At 40.0% G+C, this 17,140-nt stretch overlaps 1 protein-coding gene across 1 annotated transcript in view; it reads left to right on the forward strand.

Moving 5' to 3' along the window:
• Positions 1 to 376: 376 nt before the first annotated feature.
• Positions 377 to 17,140, forward strand: part of LOC148756429 (ankyrin repeat domain-containing protein 26-like) — a 39,553-nt gene continuing 22,789 nt past the window's right edge. The window contains exons 1-5 of the mRNA XM_088788974.1: positions 377 to 742; positions 4,230 to 4,344; positions 4,507 to 4,680; positions 9,795 to 9,901; positions 11,187 to 11,324. Of these exons, the coding sequence (XP_088645100.1) occupies positions 492 to 742; positions 4,230 to 4,344; positions 4,507 to 4,680; positions 9,795 to 9,901; positions 11,187 to 11,324 (785 nt within the window). The 5' untranslated portion in view covers positions 377 to 491. The remainder of the gene's footprint in view (positions 743 to 4,229; positions 4,345 to 4,506; positions 4,681 to 9,794; positions 9,902 to 11,186; positions 11,325 to 17,140) is intronic.

Here is a 17,140-nt window from a genome sequence, read left to right on the forward strand (position 1 = left end):
TAATACATCGAAATTAATAGATTTCAGATTTAGGGTAAATTTTTTTTTTTTGTCTTTTTCTTGCTTCCCCCAAGTTCTCTGCCTGTTACATGTCTGCTTTCTTAATTCAGGAAATGAATTTTCCTATTACGTTTTGCTCATACGACCCAGCAAAAGACTGGGCCAACGCCCACCAAGGACTGAATGGAACTCAGCGCTGCCCACGAGCAATCTCTGAAACTTGCGACGCCTGGGCCTTGCACGTGAGCTCTGGGTGCCCCTGACCTTGGCCACCGGGCTTCTGTGCGCATGCACAATGACGTCAGCCTCTGACCCGTGCACCGTTGCTTGGTTACAGCCATTCTGGGCTGAGAGATTCCAAACTGCCTACCTCGCTGCTGGGATATTGTGGCGACAGGGAGTTGGTTGCTCTAGAGTCTGCTGTTGGTTGGGCTCGGGAGAAAAAAAGCGTGAGAAGTGCCGAGGAGGTTCTGAAGCCCTTAGGCTTGGCCATGAAGAAGCTTTTTGGCTTCGGGCCTCCGAAGGTCAGGTCCCGCTCGGTTTTCAGAAAGAGACCACAGAGCGGTGATGTTGGCCGGCAGCCTGAGACTGGAGATGGCATCTCCTTGGAGTCCAGGTGCCGCATCCGAGGCAGAGACCTCCAAGAAATCCACAAAGCTGCCTACAGGGGCGACGTATCAGAAGTGCAGAGGCTTCTCTCGCTCCATCCAGAGACATTGAATGACAGAGACAGGAAGAAGAGGTGAGAAGGACTGCGAGGCCAGTGGCCACGGGCGGGCCCGGAGGAGGCTGGGGGGACCTGGGAGAGGGGCTCACCCGCCCGGCTCATCCAGGTGGAGCTCAGCCCTCCTGTCACCCAGGGCTGTGCTGGGTTCCCTCGCGGGTGGGACCTTACCTGGGGGCCACTGCCCAGGCCGACTTTGTGAGCACCAGGAACAAAATCTCAAGGACCCGTCACTCATAATTCCCCTTATAAAGCACTTTACTGACAATTTTAAAGAAATTTAACTAAATATCAATAATAGAGATGAAAAGAAGTATATACAGCATTTTAGTTTTGATGTGCACAGTTTGAGACCATATTGTTAAATACTATAGAAAAGTGCATAATGAGAAAACGAATACCCATAATAGAGCAACTTGTGGGCTAAAAGTTCAGCTAAAACCCAGTGTCCGTTTTACATCAGTGCACACCCAGGTATGTGTGGTGTCTATTGAGGGGCCTTAGAAGGGAAGCTTCCAGTGGCAGATGCTGTGGTCAGTCTAGGAACACTTGTTTTCTCACCGTCTGTGCTCTGCCTCTAGTTATGTTTTACATAAGCCGACTAAACTCGCAGGGTTTTAAAAGTTTTGGGCTGCACATGTAGTCTCTTTGATTGGAGTGATAAAATTAAGGATCATTTTGTATTTGGTACAGTAGACAAAGAATTGCCCTTCTAGGTGTCAACAGGCGCTCTATTGCCACAATTTCCTTACTAAGAGCTGAAAAGAGAGATAAATGATTGGAATATAGCAGAAAATGCCCAAACACCCTAATATATGTCAGATGCTAGAGCTGGATAGTGGTGACATTTCACGTTAGTAGAAAAGATGAATTCCTCGTGAATGATGGAGAAATACCTGTTAATTATTTGGGGGAAATTCGTTAGATTTTCATACCACAAAAATAAGTTCCAGATGTACTATAGATTAAAAATTATAAATATATGAAATGGGGAAAGTACCAGAAGAAAACAGAAATGCCTATTTATAGACTTTTTATGTTGGCAAAGACTTCAAAAGCAAGAGTTCAGAAGGTTGGTTGAGCAATATAAGAAATGAAAAGTCTCTGTATATCAGAAAATAATAAATTAAAAGAAAATGTACTTCCAAATTATGTACGGCATACGTATATCAGAGAAAAAGTGTATCTTTGTTTTATAGCGAAGTCTCTGAAAACAACAAAAAAAAAGCACTCGAATTTTGAATTGGACCAAGTTCTTTCTGTGTATCTTTCAGTGACCAATATTTAGTGTCCCAGGTAAAATAAAGGAATTAAAGTTGAAAGAAAAATGAAAAACCTTTTCCATCCTCAAAGGGTGAGAAAACGAAGAGCCATGGTATTTGTACTGCTGCTTCAAATTTAAGTTGCTTCTGACTTTTCAAACAGGCAGTTTGGTGATAAGTACCACATTTAAAAATGTATATTCCCTTTACCCATCAATTCCAAGTACTAAAATATCTTTATGAAATAATTAGATAAATCACATACAATTTGTTTTTCTCAGCACTGCTTACAATATCAATGTATTGTGAAGAACTCACATCAACGGATTTCGTAAATAAATTGCAGTGCATCCGTAGGATGGAATTACCTGAGACAGTTGAAGGTGGTATGGAAAATACGTACATGTGTACGTGCAAAGATGTACTTTGGTAGATCGGAAAAGGAGAAAAGCATTCCTTTGATTATACACACACACAGACTGTGATGTTATTTTAGCCAAAAATATGTGCAAACTTGATATCTGAGTATTTGTACTGTGACATTTTCCTTTTTAAAAAATCTGATGTCTACACTGAACATATACAGAAATTCTAGTAACAGTTTATTATTAATAAAGTAATCCCAGGTAATATTTCATTATTCCCAGAAATAAGAATCTTGTAAACAACTAAAATAGATTAAAACAATGTCTGTTTTCTACATTTTATTTTTGTTTTTTTAACGATTGGTATTTTCTGGCAACTTTTAGCCTCTTCAGAAGTAAAGGCAGTCTTTTTATCTGTGCCTGTAGAAGTTCATATATGTATAGTTGTAAATACACTTACTTTTTTTTTTATTATATAGAGCTTCATTACCTATAATATTAAATAATTTTTGATTAATCATTTTGGTTCTGTCTTTATGGAAATCAACAATAGCACATATAAGTGATCATTACTATTGCAGAAGTACCGCTTTACTATAAAAATTGTGTTTAAAAATATTGAACTCTCCAGCTCTAGTTATCCATTCTTCCAATCCATTCATTCATCAAATATACCCTGAATAACTGTGACGCAGCAGACACAGTCTACTCAGGACTCTCAGAATCTGTCTCTCAGGCCCTTTTCATCCTTAAAAACTTTATCTTGCCTAGAAGGAGCAAAATAAAAAATTGTAAATGAAAGTATTAGTACCTAATCTCAATTGAAGCTTTTCCTCCCTCATTTCAAACAAAAGGATTTCTACAGTTAGGACATTGTGAACAGTGACTAAACTTGCTGTTTAGCTAGTGTACAATAGTATTAAATATGAATATTGATCATTGGAAATCATCCGATTTTCATATAATCTATGAATCTAAACAGTCAATGAAATGAGCCATCCCTAGTCACTTGAATCCTGAGTCTCCTTTGGCTTCAAGTTTCTTGAAAATCAAAACAAGAATTACTTTGTGATTTTAGTCCTCTTTCCCCATGAGGTTCTTAAGAATGAACATTTACTTAGATGCCAACTTATGACGAGAACTGTGGAAGGTCTGGTGTGTTTCCATTATTTCACTTCACGTCGGGCACCACGGGAGGTAGGATGCCCGTTCTCGTAAGTACCAGTAAGAAATTATTTAAATGCTGCCAACTATACTTTCAAGGCGTTCTGAACTATACATTACCTTCCAGGGTGAGAGGTGTTAAAATATGAAAAAAGAAGCATCTTAGAACCAGTGCAGTGCAGTGTTCTTTCTTACTCCTTAAAATATGGCTGCAAAGTGGGTAGAATGATATCATTTTACTTAATTGAAATGTTGTCTTGTAAAGTAGTAGTGATGGTAATAGTTCTGATAATATTACCAAACAGTTATTGAGCTGTGTGTTTTGTGCTAGGAAGCTAAGTAAACACTTTGCATAGATTCCCATTTAAGCCAACAACAGTGTCCTGTGATGTTAACTACTGTTTTTATGCCCCTTTTGTTGATGAGGAAAGGGAGGCACACAAAGGCTAAGGGACAGCTAATAAGTGGTAGTTCAATTAGGAGCAAACCCGAGTTGAGCTGATTCCCCACGTCATGCTCTCTGTAGTCACACAGGCTGCTCTTTCATTAGTGTGGCGAGTAACAAGAGCTCGTGAATATTGTCCTTTGTGCAGAAGAAAACTCCATGTTGGGTTTGAAGGCATTGGAGTAGTGCGTCATGTTTACAATTGCGTGCAGAACTGCATGTTTGAGACAGTGCCCTGTAATGTCCTAAATGTCCTCTCACCCTTACAGGACTGCTCTCCATTTGGCCTGCGCCTTTGGCCATCCGGAAGTGGTGACTCTTCTAGCAGAGAAAAAATGCCAGATGAATTTCGGTGACAACAAAAACAGGACGGCTCTAATGAAGGTATGTGGTAGCCTGCTCTGTCAACAGGAGATGGATTTGATTTCAGTATTTAGAATAAGAATGAATGTATCTTAATTAACTATAACAAATGGTGGAAACTTGTGGAATGCTTACTTTGAATTCCCCAAATTTACCGTTTATTTAATGACGTAATCCTGACAGGCCGTGGAGTGCCAGGAAGAGCAGTGTGCAACAATCCTACTAAAACATGGAGCGGACCCAAATATGAAGGACTTCCGTAGCAACACGGCTCTCCACTACGCGGCCATGGGGCACAACACTGCGATAGCTGAACAGCTGCTGCAATACCAGGCAGATATGGAAGCAACCAATGAGGTATAGATCCACAGACTGTATTTACACAATACTTGTAATACATGTGTTTCAGCCACAAGCATTTTATTTCTAGTCGATATATACTGCATGCTGTACATCGGGCCCTGTCGCCATAGAATCAAGTCCAAAGCCAAGTCAGGCAGGGGAAATGGGGTGCCCACAGAAAGGGCCCAGCTCTGTCCTGTAACAGTCCTGTTACTGCATAGGAGTGGGTGCCAGGCTCAGAGCCCACCAAGGACTGAAGGCCTGGGGGAAGGGAAGTATGTGGGGGTGGCTGCTGCAGGGCAGGGCCTAGGAGATGGGTGCTCCTGGGGGTGGGTGGGTGGAGGAGTGGAACCTGGGTCCCGCTGGGGAGCTGGGGGTGTGCAGGTGGGGAGGGGAAGCAGCAGGACACAGGCCCTGAGCAGCCCAGGCCTCGGGGGTTCTGAAGATTGGGGCAAGAGGGCCAGTCACGTCTGGACATCCAGCAAGGGCATGCGCCTGTGCTCGTAGCCACTCTGCCAGCCACGGCCCCCTTGGGGTCTCCACCTCGGAGTGGGGCTCTTGCTCAGCCTCGTGGAGACGCTGGGCGGGTTGTAGGTGTACAGAGGGAGCAGGTGATGGGGACGCGTTCACCCCTTTTTGTTCCTGGACATACATCACGTCTGGCCACTGCCACCCAGCAGGAACGCCCTTGGTTGACACAGGAAAAGTCAATTTTACATCTTTGGAAGCTCAAGCGTTCCCTGAATGCAAACAGTTGGAACTTAATTTTCTGAAATTTCACTTTACATGATGATACCTCTAAAGTAGCAGTAGAGGGTACAGCTCTCCTTTATGCACTTACGACAAATTAGTTGTGAAAACACAACTGGTTACAGGCAACACTTCCTTTTTTAAGTGTTTTTTTCACGTTCGAGTTGTTTTCCAATTAAGGCAAAACAATGCAGGAAAGCAAAATTTGTCTTTGAAATCGGCATTACCTTAAAACTCCAACAAGCAAAGGCATTTTACAATGTCATAGAAATCTTCCTGCTGTTGACAAGTTGCTATTTATAAACAAGTGATTTATATAAAGCGATTTAGCTCTCATTGGCCAAAGCCTAAGAGGGAAAAAGGAAATGGAAAGGAAATAACAATCCGAAATATGCAGGGCAATTTGGAAATTTGACTTTTGAGGGGAAATAACAAGAAGAGGTTTTTCAAAAACTCATGGACATAGACAACTGTACAATATTTACCGGAGGGTAAAGGGGGGAGGGGTCGGAAGAAGAGAGAAAAGGGGGTCAAATATATGGTGATGGAAGGAGAACTGACTCTGATAGTGAACACACAATACAATACACAGATGATGTATTATAGAAATGACACTTGCAACCAACATAATTTTACTAACCAATGTCACCCCAATTAATTTAATTAATAAAATGAGGTTGTTGTTTTTTTATTTTAGTTTTCCTTCAGTTTATATGCTCAGTCAAGGTCCTCTTAAGTGTTGGGGGATAACAATCCTTACTTTGGGAGAGAGAGTCAGTGAGTTGTAAACTTCCCTGAGACCACAACGAGGAAGGCTCCGAATCCACCAGATTGCAGTGAACAGGTGGCAATTAAGTGGGAAACGAGGGAAGGACAGATAATTAAGTGACGTATCATCCTGTTCTGGCAGGAAGAGCCTCCTCGGTAAGAGTCTAAACTCTGCTGTGAAGTCTAGACGTCCCATGAGAAGTAAGGAGTTTAGCAATAAGGAAATCAAGTTGCATTTTGAGTTTATTAATCCCGTTGCCACTCCTACCCAGGAAATTAAGTGTGGTTTTCATAAGTGACATGCCTCTTCCACTTTTATTTGGCCTAATCCTCAATGTCAGAGGAAATTGGCGACATAGGCGAGAGAAGAGACCGAAGTGATCGTCTACTGGACGAGTTCTCGGCTAGACTTGTGCTGGCGAACCACACCCACCCTAGGAACTTTCAAAACATTTACAGCCACTTACAAGCTAGGCTCTTCCCTGAAGGTTTTGACTGAGTAAAGCTAATAAGGCCTGGACATGTGTCATTTAGAAAGACTTCCCTGAGATTCTGATACAACTCTTGGTTAAGAACTACTAGTGCAGCATATCAAATCGCAGATCTCAAATACTTAAGAAATCTCTGGAAGAGGTGGCGTATGAGAGGTGATTTTCCTTCGGCTCTCTCCTTCCCAACACTCTTCGCCTGACTTTTGAACTGTCTGTACCTCTGGGCTCGAGAAGTGGAAGGAAATATCAATGGCAGTATCTACTGGCTTAAAGAAGAACACGTTTTCCCTTTCAGCCATCAGTCATTCACTGGTGCTCAGGGATTCTTGAGAAATTTGCTGATGGGTGGTCCCCTGATGCGTTGAATCGGGCCCTTTAAGAATTTTGCATGTTTGTTTGTGCTCAGGTTGTGAGATCAACAAATGCTTACTGCAAGCAGGGTTTTCCTGCAGTAATAGGAAATTGTGAACCTACTTTTTTGCCTGTTGTTCTGTAAATCTCCAGTTTTCTTTGTTTTTTAATTAAATTTGTTGGGATGACAATGGTTATTGTATTTAAATAGGTTTCAAGTGTACATTTTTATAATGCGTCATCTATATGTCATATTATGTGTTCACCACCCAGAGTCAGTTCTCCTGCCTTCACCATATATTTGACTCTACTACTATCCCCGAACCCTCCTCTACTATCCACTGTCCCACCTCACCCTCTGGTAACCACGAAACTGTTGTCTGTGTCTATGAGTTTTGGTTCTTTGTCTTGTTCATCTGTTGCTTTCAGTTTCATATCTCACAAATGAGTGAAATCATATGGTCCCGACTTTTTTTTGTCTCATTTATGTCACATAGCATAATAATCTCATGATCTATCTGATCTGTGTTGCCCCAAATGGCAGCATTTCATTTTTCCATGGTAGAGTAATATTCCATTGTGTATACATACTACATCTTCTTTATCCAGTCATCTGTTGAAGGACAGTTCGGTTGTTTCCATTCCTTGGCCACCGTAAATGATGCTGCAATGATCCAAAGTGTGTGATAAACTCTCTCAGTATGTCTGTGACATTCATACAACCGTGGCATAATCACGATGGTAGGTTTAAAGATCAAATCCCATGAAGTTAGTACTAATACAGATGGGAAGTGTTACTAATGTAGTGTCAGGAGTCCTATAGTGTAATTATCCATTGGATTAACAATCTATAAAAAGTAAATAAAAATAGATAGTGCTTTGAATAAGAGTTGGAAAAATTCTTGAAGTGGGTATGAGTCTCAGTGACACTTGTATTGCATGTTGGGGCCCCATTTTTTAATGAAGCATATGATACTAAAAACCGGAAAGATTTTACGTGCAAATATTCGCATTAGACACAAGCATTTGGAAACAGCAAATATGAAATGCCAAATGGCTATAGACTAATTGTGGCTCCTAGATATTTACTTTCCCTACGTATGTTGAGTCAACATGGAAAGTTTTGGAGACTCATGAAGAAATAAGGATGTCAAGCTTCTCTTAAAGAATCCAGCCTGGTCCCCTTGACTCCCGACTACAGTTGGGTGTCCTGTGGCGAGGCTGTGCCTCTTTATGAGACATGTGTTCTCTAGTGTGCTGCTGTCCCCACCGGGGTTCTTCACTTATTTGGGTCACCTTCTTTGCCTCCGGAAGCACTGGAGTGTGCGATTCCTCTTTTACAGAATATTTTGATAAACATTTCAAGATTTTCAAGACATTCTATATTGGTTTATTATATGTATTTTATATTAATCTCCTTAGAATGATAGTGAGTTTTTCAAGCTGGAATTCCTAAGTTGTTTTTCTTTAAAAAAATAAAAATAAATTAAAAAGACCGTCTTTTTCATTATACGTCCTATAAATAATCATACCCATTGAAATGTCTTTAAGTCTTATGGGTATAATTGTAGATGTTACGCATATTCCAGACAGTATTCCACCTTCCTCCTCAACATAGTTCCTTAAACATGCAAGTGGTTTAGTCGCTTTCGTTATGCTAAAAATAATCCATGTAGATCAGTATTAAAACGTTAACTGAGAAGCCATGATATTTTATTTCTGATTTATATTTTGCGTGAGTTATACAATAATTTTAAATAGAAATTAAACTAGAACCAAAATAAAAACAGATTTTTTCAAAAAGTAGGTAGGCATTGGGGTCCCAAGATTATCATTGTAACTGAAATGCAATTTCATATTGAGTTTATCAACAGCTAAGATAAAAACTTATTGTCTCACAATTGGAGAAAACCCATGGACCATTTAGTGATAAGCAATCAAAGATCATTTGAAGCCTAACTCTTTTTAATTTAGAATCCATTTCCTTAGTGACCCTTTTGGAGCAGGAGAGCCTGAAGTTGACATTTGGGATACTGAGAACACTGATAGAAGAGAAGCAAGCAAGTTTGTATAAGCTGCAGAAAACCTTCACCTCTGTTGGAAAACTCTCCAAATTGTATCCCTAATATTCTATGATGTTTCAGACGTTAACGTTTGCCACAGAAAAGTATTGTCAGATCGGGATTAAGCAGCCTGAAACACTTCTTTAGTAATGGGCATATAGAGCACAGTTTTATAATACTTCTCAAACACAGGTGATCTTTCTGGAATCTTCCTACTGGGGCACAGTAAATGATTTCTGGTAAAGTACATATTCTTTGGAATACAATGTAACAAACACTACCCCAGAAATAGTTATTTAGGTTATCAATTCAATAAAACGACTTAAAGCATTTGTGTCTATGTTTTCGAGCTTGGAGATACAGGGGTGAAGAATAGCCCCTGCCCTCAGAAAGCTCCGGGTTCAGACGGGGAACGATAAAATAACTGCAGTCTAGTGTGATAGAGACTGTGATAGGAGCACAGATTCTTGGAACCAGGACTGTCAGTGTTTGAAGGGAGCTCTGGAGAGTGAGGTGAAGTTCATCTGTTGGAGAGGAAGGAGGAGGGTATTTTAAAGGGAAGAGCCGCAGATGACAGCACAGAGGGCTACTTTGTATTTACTTTCTCTAGTGTATGTTCAAGTTTAGAGGATCTTTTATGAGTTTTCAAATTCAATTTAGAACTATGTAGTTTTTTAAACTATAAATTGTTTTCTCTGTTTTACAGTTTGATTTTACACCACTTTTAGTTGCTGTGCATAAGAACAGCCAGAAAATGGTGGAATTTTTACTCGAGAGACATGCAAACATACATGCAGTTGATAAGTGGAAAAGGTACAGTTGTTTGTTCTTTTTTAAAAAAAACTTAGTATTGTTTTAGAGTGGTAACAGTCACTCAAGTCACAAAGATTAAATTAATAAGAAGACAATTATTCTATAATTACAAAGTTATCAATATCAGCACGTCATCATTTAGGAAGAAAAGCAATTATTCTGACTGGTGAACAGAAGAAGCATATCCTGCAGGATTCATATTCATTTATGATATCGACTGATGTCATTTGTCATTGTAGTTTTTGGTCACGTGGTATTATATTAGCTAAAGGGTTTTCACAGTAATGTTACTAGTTTTGTATAGTATGGACTCTAACTTAGTTTCTGATGCAATATTAGATTTAGTCTCTCTGACATTTTTTTTAACCTCTACTGTGTATTCAGTTTTCATTAAAAGATACACATTAAATGTAAATAGGAGTTGATTTGTTGTTCGGATGACTCTGCTTTACATTGTTTTCTTCAAGGAATGGTGATGTTGTAGGGTTTTCCCTAAGCGACTGTGAATTACTACTACCAGACAGTCCTCAGTTTTTATCCTTCTTCATTTCTAGTCTATTTTGATGTTGTTTGTTTTCTATTTTTAATTGGTATTTAACCGAATAAACTTTTTCTTTAATGAAGACAAGCCATGGATGGGTGATAAGAAAAGAGATGGGCTTTCAGTTCATTCAGGACTGGGTTCAATGCTCAGCTTTCCTACGTGTCACGTGTGTGACCATAGGAACGTTACTGTCATCACCACACATGTTTCCCGATGTGGAAACGAGGGAAATAATATCTCCTTCAAGGATGGTCGTGGGTCATGACCTGGCATGTGATTCAGTGCCCGGCACATGCTATGAGCACCATTAACTGAACGATGACAAAATTACTAGAATTATTACTAATATTATTGTTTTGAGCCTGCCAAGTAGCTTTAACTTACGTGACTTCTGGCTGACTTTGGATGCACCATATATAAGACTAGGAAGAAACAGGAATTCTTGATTGAAATCTTCACCTCCTTCAGATAAGTGACCTCAGCAGAGTTACTTGTCTATTAAAGAACTTTAAATTAGCAACTTCTAGGTGGTACCTAAGTGGGGCAAGAGGCTTTTTTGTTTGTGTGTTCTTTTGTTCCTTGATTGTAGCCTTGGACATAATTTAAAAGATGAACTCTTAAGCGTGTAAATGGTCGATTCTATACAGACAAGCAATATATTGAACTCAGTAAAGACTATCACTGGTGCTGTTTACATAACTTAAAGTTCCTAAGGGTGAAGTGATCTCTCTGTTATTTCAGAACGGCCCTCATACTTGCTGTAAAGTATGCATCCTCAAATACAGTCGTGCTTCTGCTTCAGGCAGGTGTTGATGTCTTTGCTCGAGATTGCATTGGATGGACTGCAGAAGACCATGGGATTATTAGAGGTTTTGAGGCGTAAGTGTTTACATTGAAATGCTAGTTATCACCAAACTGAGCTTCAAAACACTTTAACTGTTACTTCTTAGGTAACAGGTGAGACTTCATAACTGGGCTCAGGCAGTGGGGGAATGGCAGTGAGTTAGTAGACATCCTCAGCCAGAAACCAAACAACCGGTCAGACGTGTAAGACGTAGCAAAGGGACAGATTCCTTATCACACAACTTTGAAGACCTTTATCTTTAGGGATCCCAACGTTCTCCATTTCATCCCAAGCATAACCCCTGTGTGTCAGGTACCAATAATGTTTCTTCTCTGACTTTTCCAACTAGTTATTTGGGGGTGTAAAATGTACAGTTTAGCAGGAAATTCTCTACTTTATGGAGGCTATCGGCTGTGCTCCCCCCTTGAATTTTTCAAGAAGCCAAAGTGTTCCCTAAGGCCAAGGGGGACCATCCTCTTTCACAAGTCAGATGGAGAGGGAAGGAAGGTCATTCTGGTCATTCATTGGCTTCCATTGATTGTGTTGCTGCACGGTTGCTATAGAAACGGGTCCTGTGGTCATGACTACCTGTGCTCCCAGGTGCCCTTGCTGATCCCGAGTCCTCGGTGTTCATGGTTTCCCACACTTGGAATTCCAAGTGATGATATTTTTTACTCGACACACATGGGCTTGCTTACATTCTCAGCCCCTATTCCAGAGCACCAGCACCCTGTCGCGGGAGCTTGGACTTCTAGCTTTAGCCACACACACCCTTCCCCAACACTGAAAACCTATGCGGGGCCCACATCTCAGCCCAGACCTCGTGATGACTTACCCTTTTGAGTGTCTTGTTGTGTCCTCTGCTAGCACATGTTAGTTGCAACGTTCTGAGCTGTCAGAGAGGTGCCAGTAATGCTGCAGGAAAAGATCAGACTTTCCTTTCTCCTTTGTTACCAGATCTGTACCCCAAGGCCACTTGCTGTCCCATGGAGTATCTTTCCTTAGGTCCTGGAAGGTCCCATAACGCCTTTCCCAGAGTAGTAGGCACTAACTTGCCTGCGATTCCTTAGTTGAGATGAGGCTCAGTGATCTGTTTTCCAAAATAATGAAAATCTCTCAAGTGACTTGACTCTGCCTCAGGTTTCAGAATATTTAAAGTTGTGCCTGACATGGAAGCCAGTACACAGAAAGCTCTGGATCTAAAGGAGGTTACTTGGTGTTAGAATAGCTGCACCCCTTCCATGCCTCATGAGTGTGCATGTGTTATATCTTCCAAGTCAACTGCGGATGCCTAGGAAGGTTGGAAAGTTCTGATAGTTCAGAGTTTCAGGAGGTAAACATGAGACAGAAGTAGTCCAAGCCAGATCTAGGCTTCTATAAGTTTTCTGCCACTGGTGTGATTAGCTACGATAATAGGGGGCAATTATGTTATCTGACTTATTGAGGGAAAATATTTCTAAATGCATTTAATTACAAATTATATAATAGCTGAGATGTACTGAATTACAAACCACAAAGAAAGAGTAGCTAATAACCAAAATTGAAAACATTTTCTGTAAACTGCAACATTTGAATATTAGCTAGAACGTATGAAAAGCACACATTAGGTTTATTTGGAATTGCAAAATAATGTCAAATCTAAAGCTCAAAAAAACTTATTCCATTGGCTTACCATTTTGCTGTATTATCTGTTTGATCCTCTGACAACCTGTACAATAAGGCAGTGAGATGCTTGGTTTGTAGAGAGAACTCTGAGCCAAACAGCAGTGACGTCTCCGAAAATGGATCTTGTGGACTATGGAACTAGGATTTCTGAGTTCACGACACTTGCCCCTGCTAACTCTAACTAACTGACTGAGCTATACTGCCCTCAACATGACTGGTTCACCTTGCTTTTTTGTCTTCTTTAATCACATGCTTAAGAAAAATTTTGTACAACTTACCATGTTTTTTTTTGGTTTTTTTTAACTTAAATTTGTAGGGGTCACAATGATTAGCAAAATTACATAGGTTTCAAATGTACAATTCTTTAATATATTTTCTATACATCACATTGTGTTTTGACCACCCAGAGTCAGTTCTCCTTCTGTCACCATGTATTTGACCCCCTTTACCCTTTTCTACTATCCTCTCTTCCCCTTACTCTCATAACCACTGAACTGTTGTCTATGTCTATGAGTTTTTGTTTATTTGTTTGCCTTTAGAACTTACAAAAGTGAAGCGTATGGGATAATTCAAGTTTTATATTAACTCAGACATTACCTGAAATACTCTGAGAAATCCATGTTTTGATAAATGTTTTCGTGTCAGTATTAAGACAGTAATATTATCACCTCTTTTATACATAGCAACGCCAAACTAATTTCTGATTTTAAAAGAGAAACATGCAAAAAATCTTCTGACAAGAACAGTCGAGGTAAGACTCCTAATGGTGAAGTATTCTTTGTGGTCCTACCAGACATACAGTAAGACTCAGAAAGTTTTGCTATTGAAAGAGCTGTTAAAAAATGTGTATATTGCATGTATATTTTTTCTTTCTTAGTTAATGTTTTTCTTAATAGTCTAGCATTCAGAATTATTATAAAAGTTAATTGTAGGTAATTTAAAATCTGAGAGAGTATTGTGTGAAAAGAAACTCATTGATCTAGTCATGTCCTCTACAATTCCATATGATATTTTTGTCAATAAGAAAAACGATTTTTAAGTTACTATGTTGTATGTTTCTTGTATCATCACCTTGCAACAAGTTGGACTTGTTGTAAACATGAAAATTTGTTTAAATTTTCCAGCAAATGGATTACATGTAGTGAATGAATTCTTGTTACTACATAGTGGTTTGTCTCACCGTAATGTAACTCACACTGGGAGCTCCACAATACCTTCCTAGTCCCATAAACAAATGGCAAACAATAAGAACTGCAAAACTTAGCCAGTGTGAAGGAAGGGCAGTGAGACTGTTTTTGAAAGGTATCTCCTATTACAAGTCAGTAAAGCTGTGCCTTGTTGAGAAGCATGGTTATTTTCCATGTGGATATGCCACCAAGGTCTCACTATTATCACCTTTTTTCCTCATAAGTCAAAACAGAGTGAGACGTGTTGACCTCATTAGAAGAAGATGTTTTCTTCTGTTAGTTGGATAGTTGCCATGACAGTGTAATTTCTCTAGAACAAGATGCTCCGTAGCCATTAGTCAAAAGATAATCATAATAAATGTTCCCATAGCCTAACTTAGGACTCTAACAATTATAATAAAAGTACAGAAAAGTTTCACAATGACAAAAACGCTATTTACTCACTGGATGTGGCACCTTGTGCATTGTGCAATCTGAAATGTCCGAGGACCCCTTTAACTTAGTGGACCTCTATCAAAGCGCTTGTGTCGGTGGTTTTGCAAGTTATAGGAAACACACAGATGAAACGGAATTTGTCCTTATTGTGCCCCTAATACTTTAGAGCTGTCCCTGGTTTATTTCTTAGTTTCTTCAAACAGAATTTTCAAGGGCAATGTTTTCATTCATTTATTTATTTGCCTCTGCAGCCGTTTGCTATGTAACCTTCAGGTGTCTTTTAGGTACTAAGTGTCATTTTGATGTTGCAGAAGACAAGCGTTTTAAAACCACGTCCCTACCCTCCAAGAGCTTGTTCTTATCATTGTCATTTCTATTATTTACTGTACTTTACACAGTGCTTACTAGGTGCCAGGGCCCACTGAGAGCTCATCATTATCATTACTGTTTTTCATTGGGTGTGTAGTATGAGATCTGACATTTAAGTTCGAGAACTTGCCACCGTGCACTTACATTGGCAGCACTGTACAAACAGCTCAGTAAGGTTTCATAACCTTGGTATACCGGTGTCTCATAGTTGCGTTCGTGTAGATGTGTGGCAGTGTCTCGCTGAGTGGCACTCATTATTGTTGTTGCATGTTTTTGTGTGCATTGCGAGGCTGTCTGAGCTTGAATTAGAGCTATGACCAAACATTAAATTTCGTGCTACACTTGGCAAGAGTGGAAGTGAAATCAGGGATAGTATGTTAGTCCAGGTTCATGGAGATAATGTCATGAAGAAAACGGCCGTGTACAAATGGATTAAACATTTTTCTGAGGGGAAAGATTGTGTCACTGATGAAGAGACGTCACGGTGGCCAGTAACGACCAGAACTGAGGAAAGCATTGCAAAAATTCATCGAATTGTGAGTCAACATCATTGGCTGCCTGTGAGAAGCAGAGCAAACCCATTAAATGTTAGAAGAAAACAACCTCAACATTTGGCCCTCTATTCATGGCTGTTGCATGATGGCATTGCATCAGCTCACATGGCACCATCTGTGAGAGAGGTTTTAGCCAGTAAACAAATAACTGTATTGACACAACCACCCTACTCACCTGATCTGGCCCCCAATGACTTCCTTCTTTACCTGAAGATAAAGGAAATACTAAAAGGAACACATTTTGATGACATTCAGGATATCAAGGGTAATACGACAACAGCTCTGATGGCCATTCTAGGTAAAGAGTTCCAAAATTGCTTCACAGAGTAGACTAGGTGCTAGCGTTGGTGCAGAGCTTCCCAAGGGGTGTACTTCAAAGGTGACCATAGTGATCTTCAGCAGTGAGGTATGCAGCACTTTTTCTAGGATGAGTTCGTGAACCTAATTGTTCAGACCTCGTGGGCCAGACACTTGATGTCCATGATGACGATTTCGGTTATAAAAATCTGGGTAGGATTTAAGGGAAGTATGCAGCGTGAGTGGGAGTTGTCCAGATAAAGAGGCAGAAGGACCATGTTGGGCAGGGGAACCAATAACCAAGAGTACAGGTTTGGCAGAAGGAACTGCAGACATAGGCTAAGATACACAGTGAACTCTGCAGGATTTACGAGCAGTTCAGTTTTGATGCTATAAAAAGCGTGCTGTGGGAATGGTTGAGAAGGTGGTGAATACCTAGGTAAGGGAAGCTTAGGAAAGTCTTTAGTTCTAGAGAAAGGAGTAGCTCTTATCCTGCAGGCCTTGGGAAATATATCAGTTAGAATGTTTTAGCTGCAGGTAATAGGTGACCTAATTAGCAGTGGTTGCAACAGGAGGAACCAGGATGGTTTTGGTGGGTCTGTGATGCCATCAGGATCCCTGATGTTATCCCTGTTTCAGTTGTGAGGTCGTCAGTGTTTTGTTTAAGTCTCATTTGCCTGCTGGTTAATTAGCAATGGCTCCAAGCATCATATTCTCACATTACCATATCCAAAGTCTGAAGTACTGCGTTTCTGTAGGTGTTTCTATTGTCTTTTTATGTTTTATTAATATATAGTTGGCATACAACATTATACCAGTTCAGGTGTACAACATAGTGATTTGACATTGATATACCTTGCGAGGTGATCACCACAATATGTCTGTAAGCATCTATCACCCTTCAAAGTGACTGCAATATTATTGATATTTTCCCTGTGCTGTTAACTACATCCCTGTGGCTTAGATGTTTCATCACTGGCAGTTTGTACTTCTCTTTCACTTTCTTTTTCATTCATCGCTTCAACTCCCTCTCACCTGGGAACAATCAAGTTGCTTCATAGTAGCTATGGGTCTGTTTCTGGTTTGTTTGTTCTGCTTTTTTAGGTTCCACATATAAATGAGATGATAAGGTATTTGTCTTTCTCTGTCTTCTTTCACTTCACATAATACCTCTAAGAACTTCCATATTGTTACAAAGGGCAAGATTTCATCTTTTGTGGATGAGTTATTATTATATCAGTTATATTATGGATGAGTTAATTATTCTAATATCAGTTATAGTATTACTGTCCACACACACCCCACAGACACACATATCAAATCCTTTTCATCCATTCATCTCTC

The sequence above is a fragment of the Rhinolophus sinicus genome, chromosome 12, assembly GCF_057876585.1.
Source record: "Rhinolophus sinicus isolate RSI-liver-muscle chromosome 12, RSI-T2T, whole genome shotgun sequence".
In the NCBI taxonomy this organism is placed as follows: Eukaryota; Metazoa; Chordata; class Mammalia; order Chiroptera; family Rhinolophidae; genus Rhinolophus; species Rhinolophus sinicus.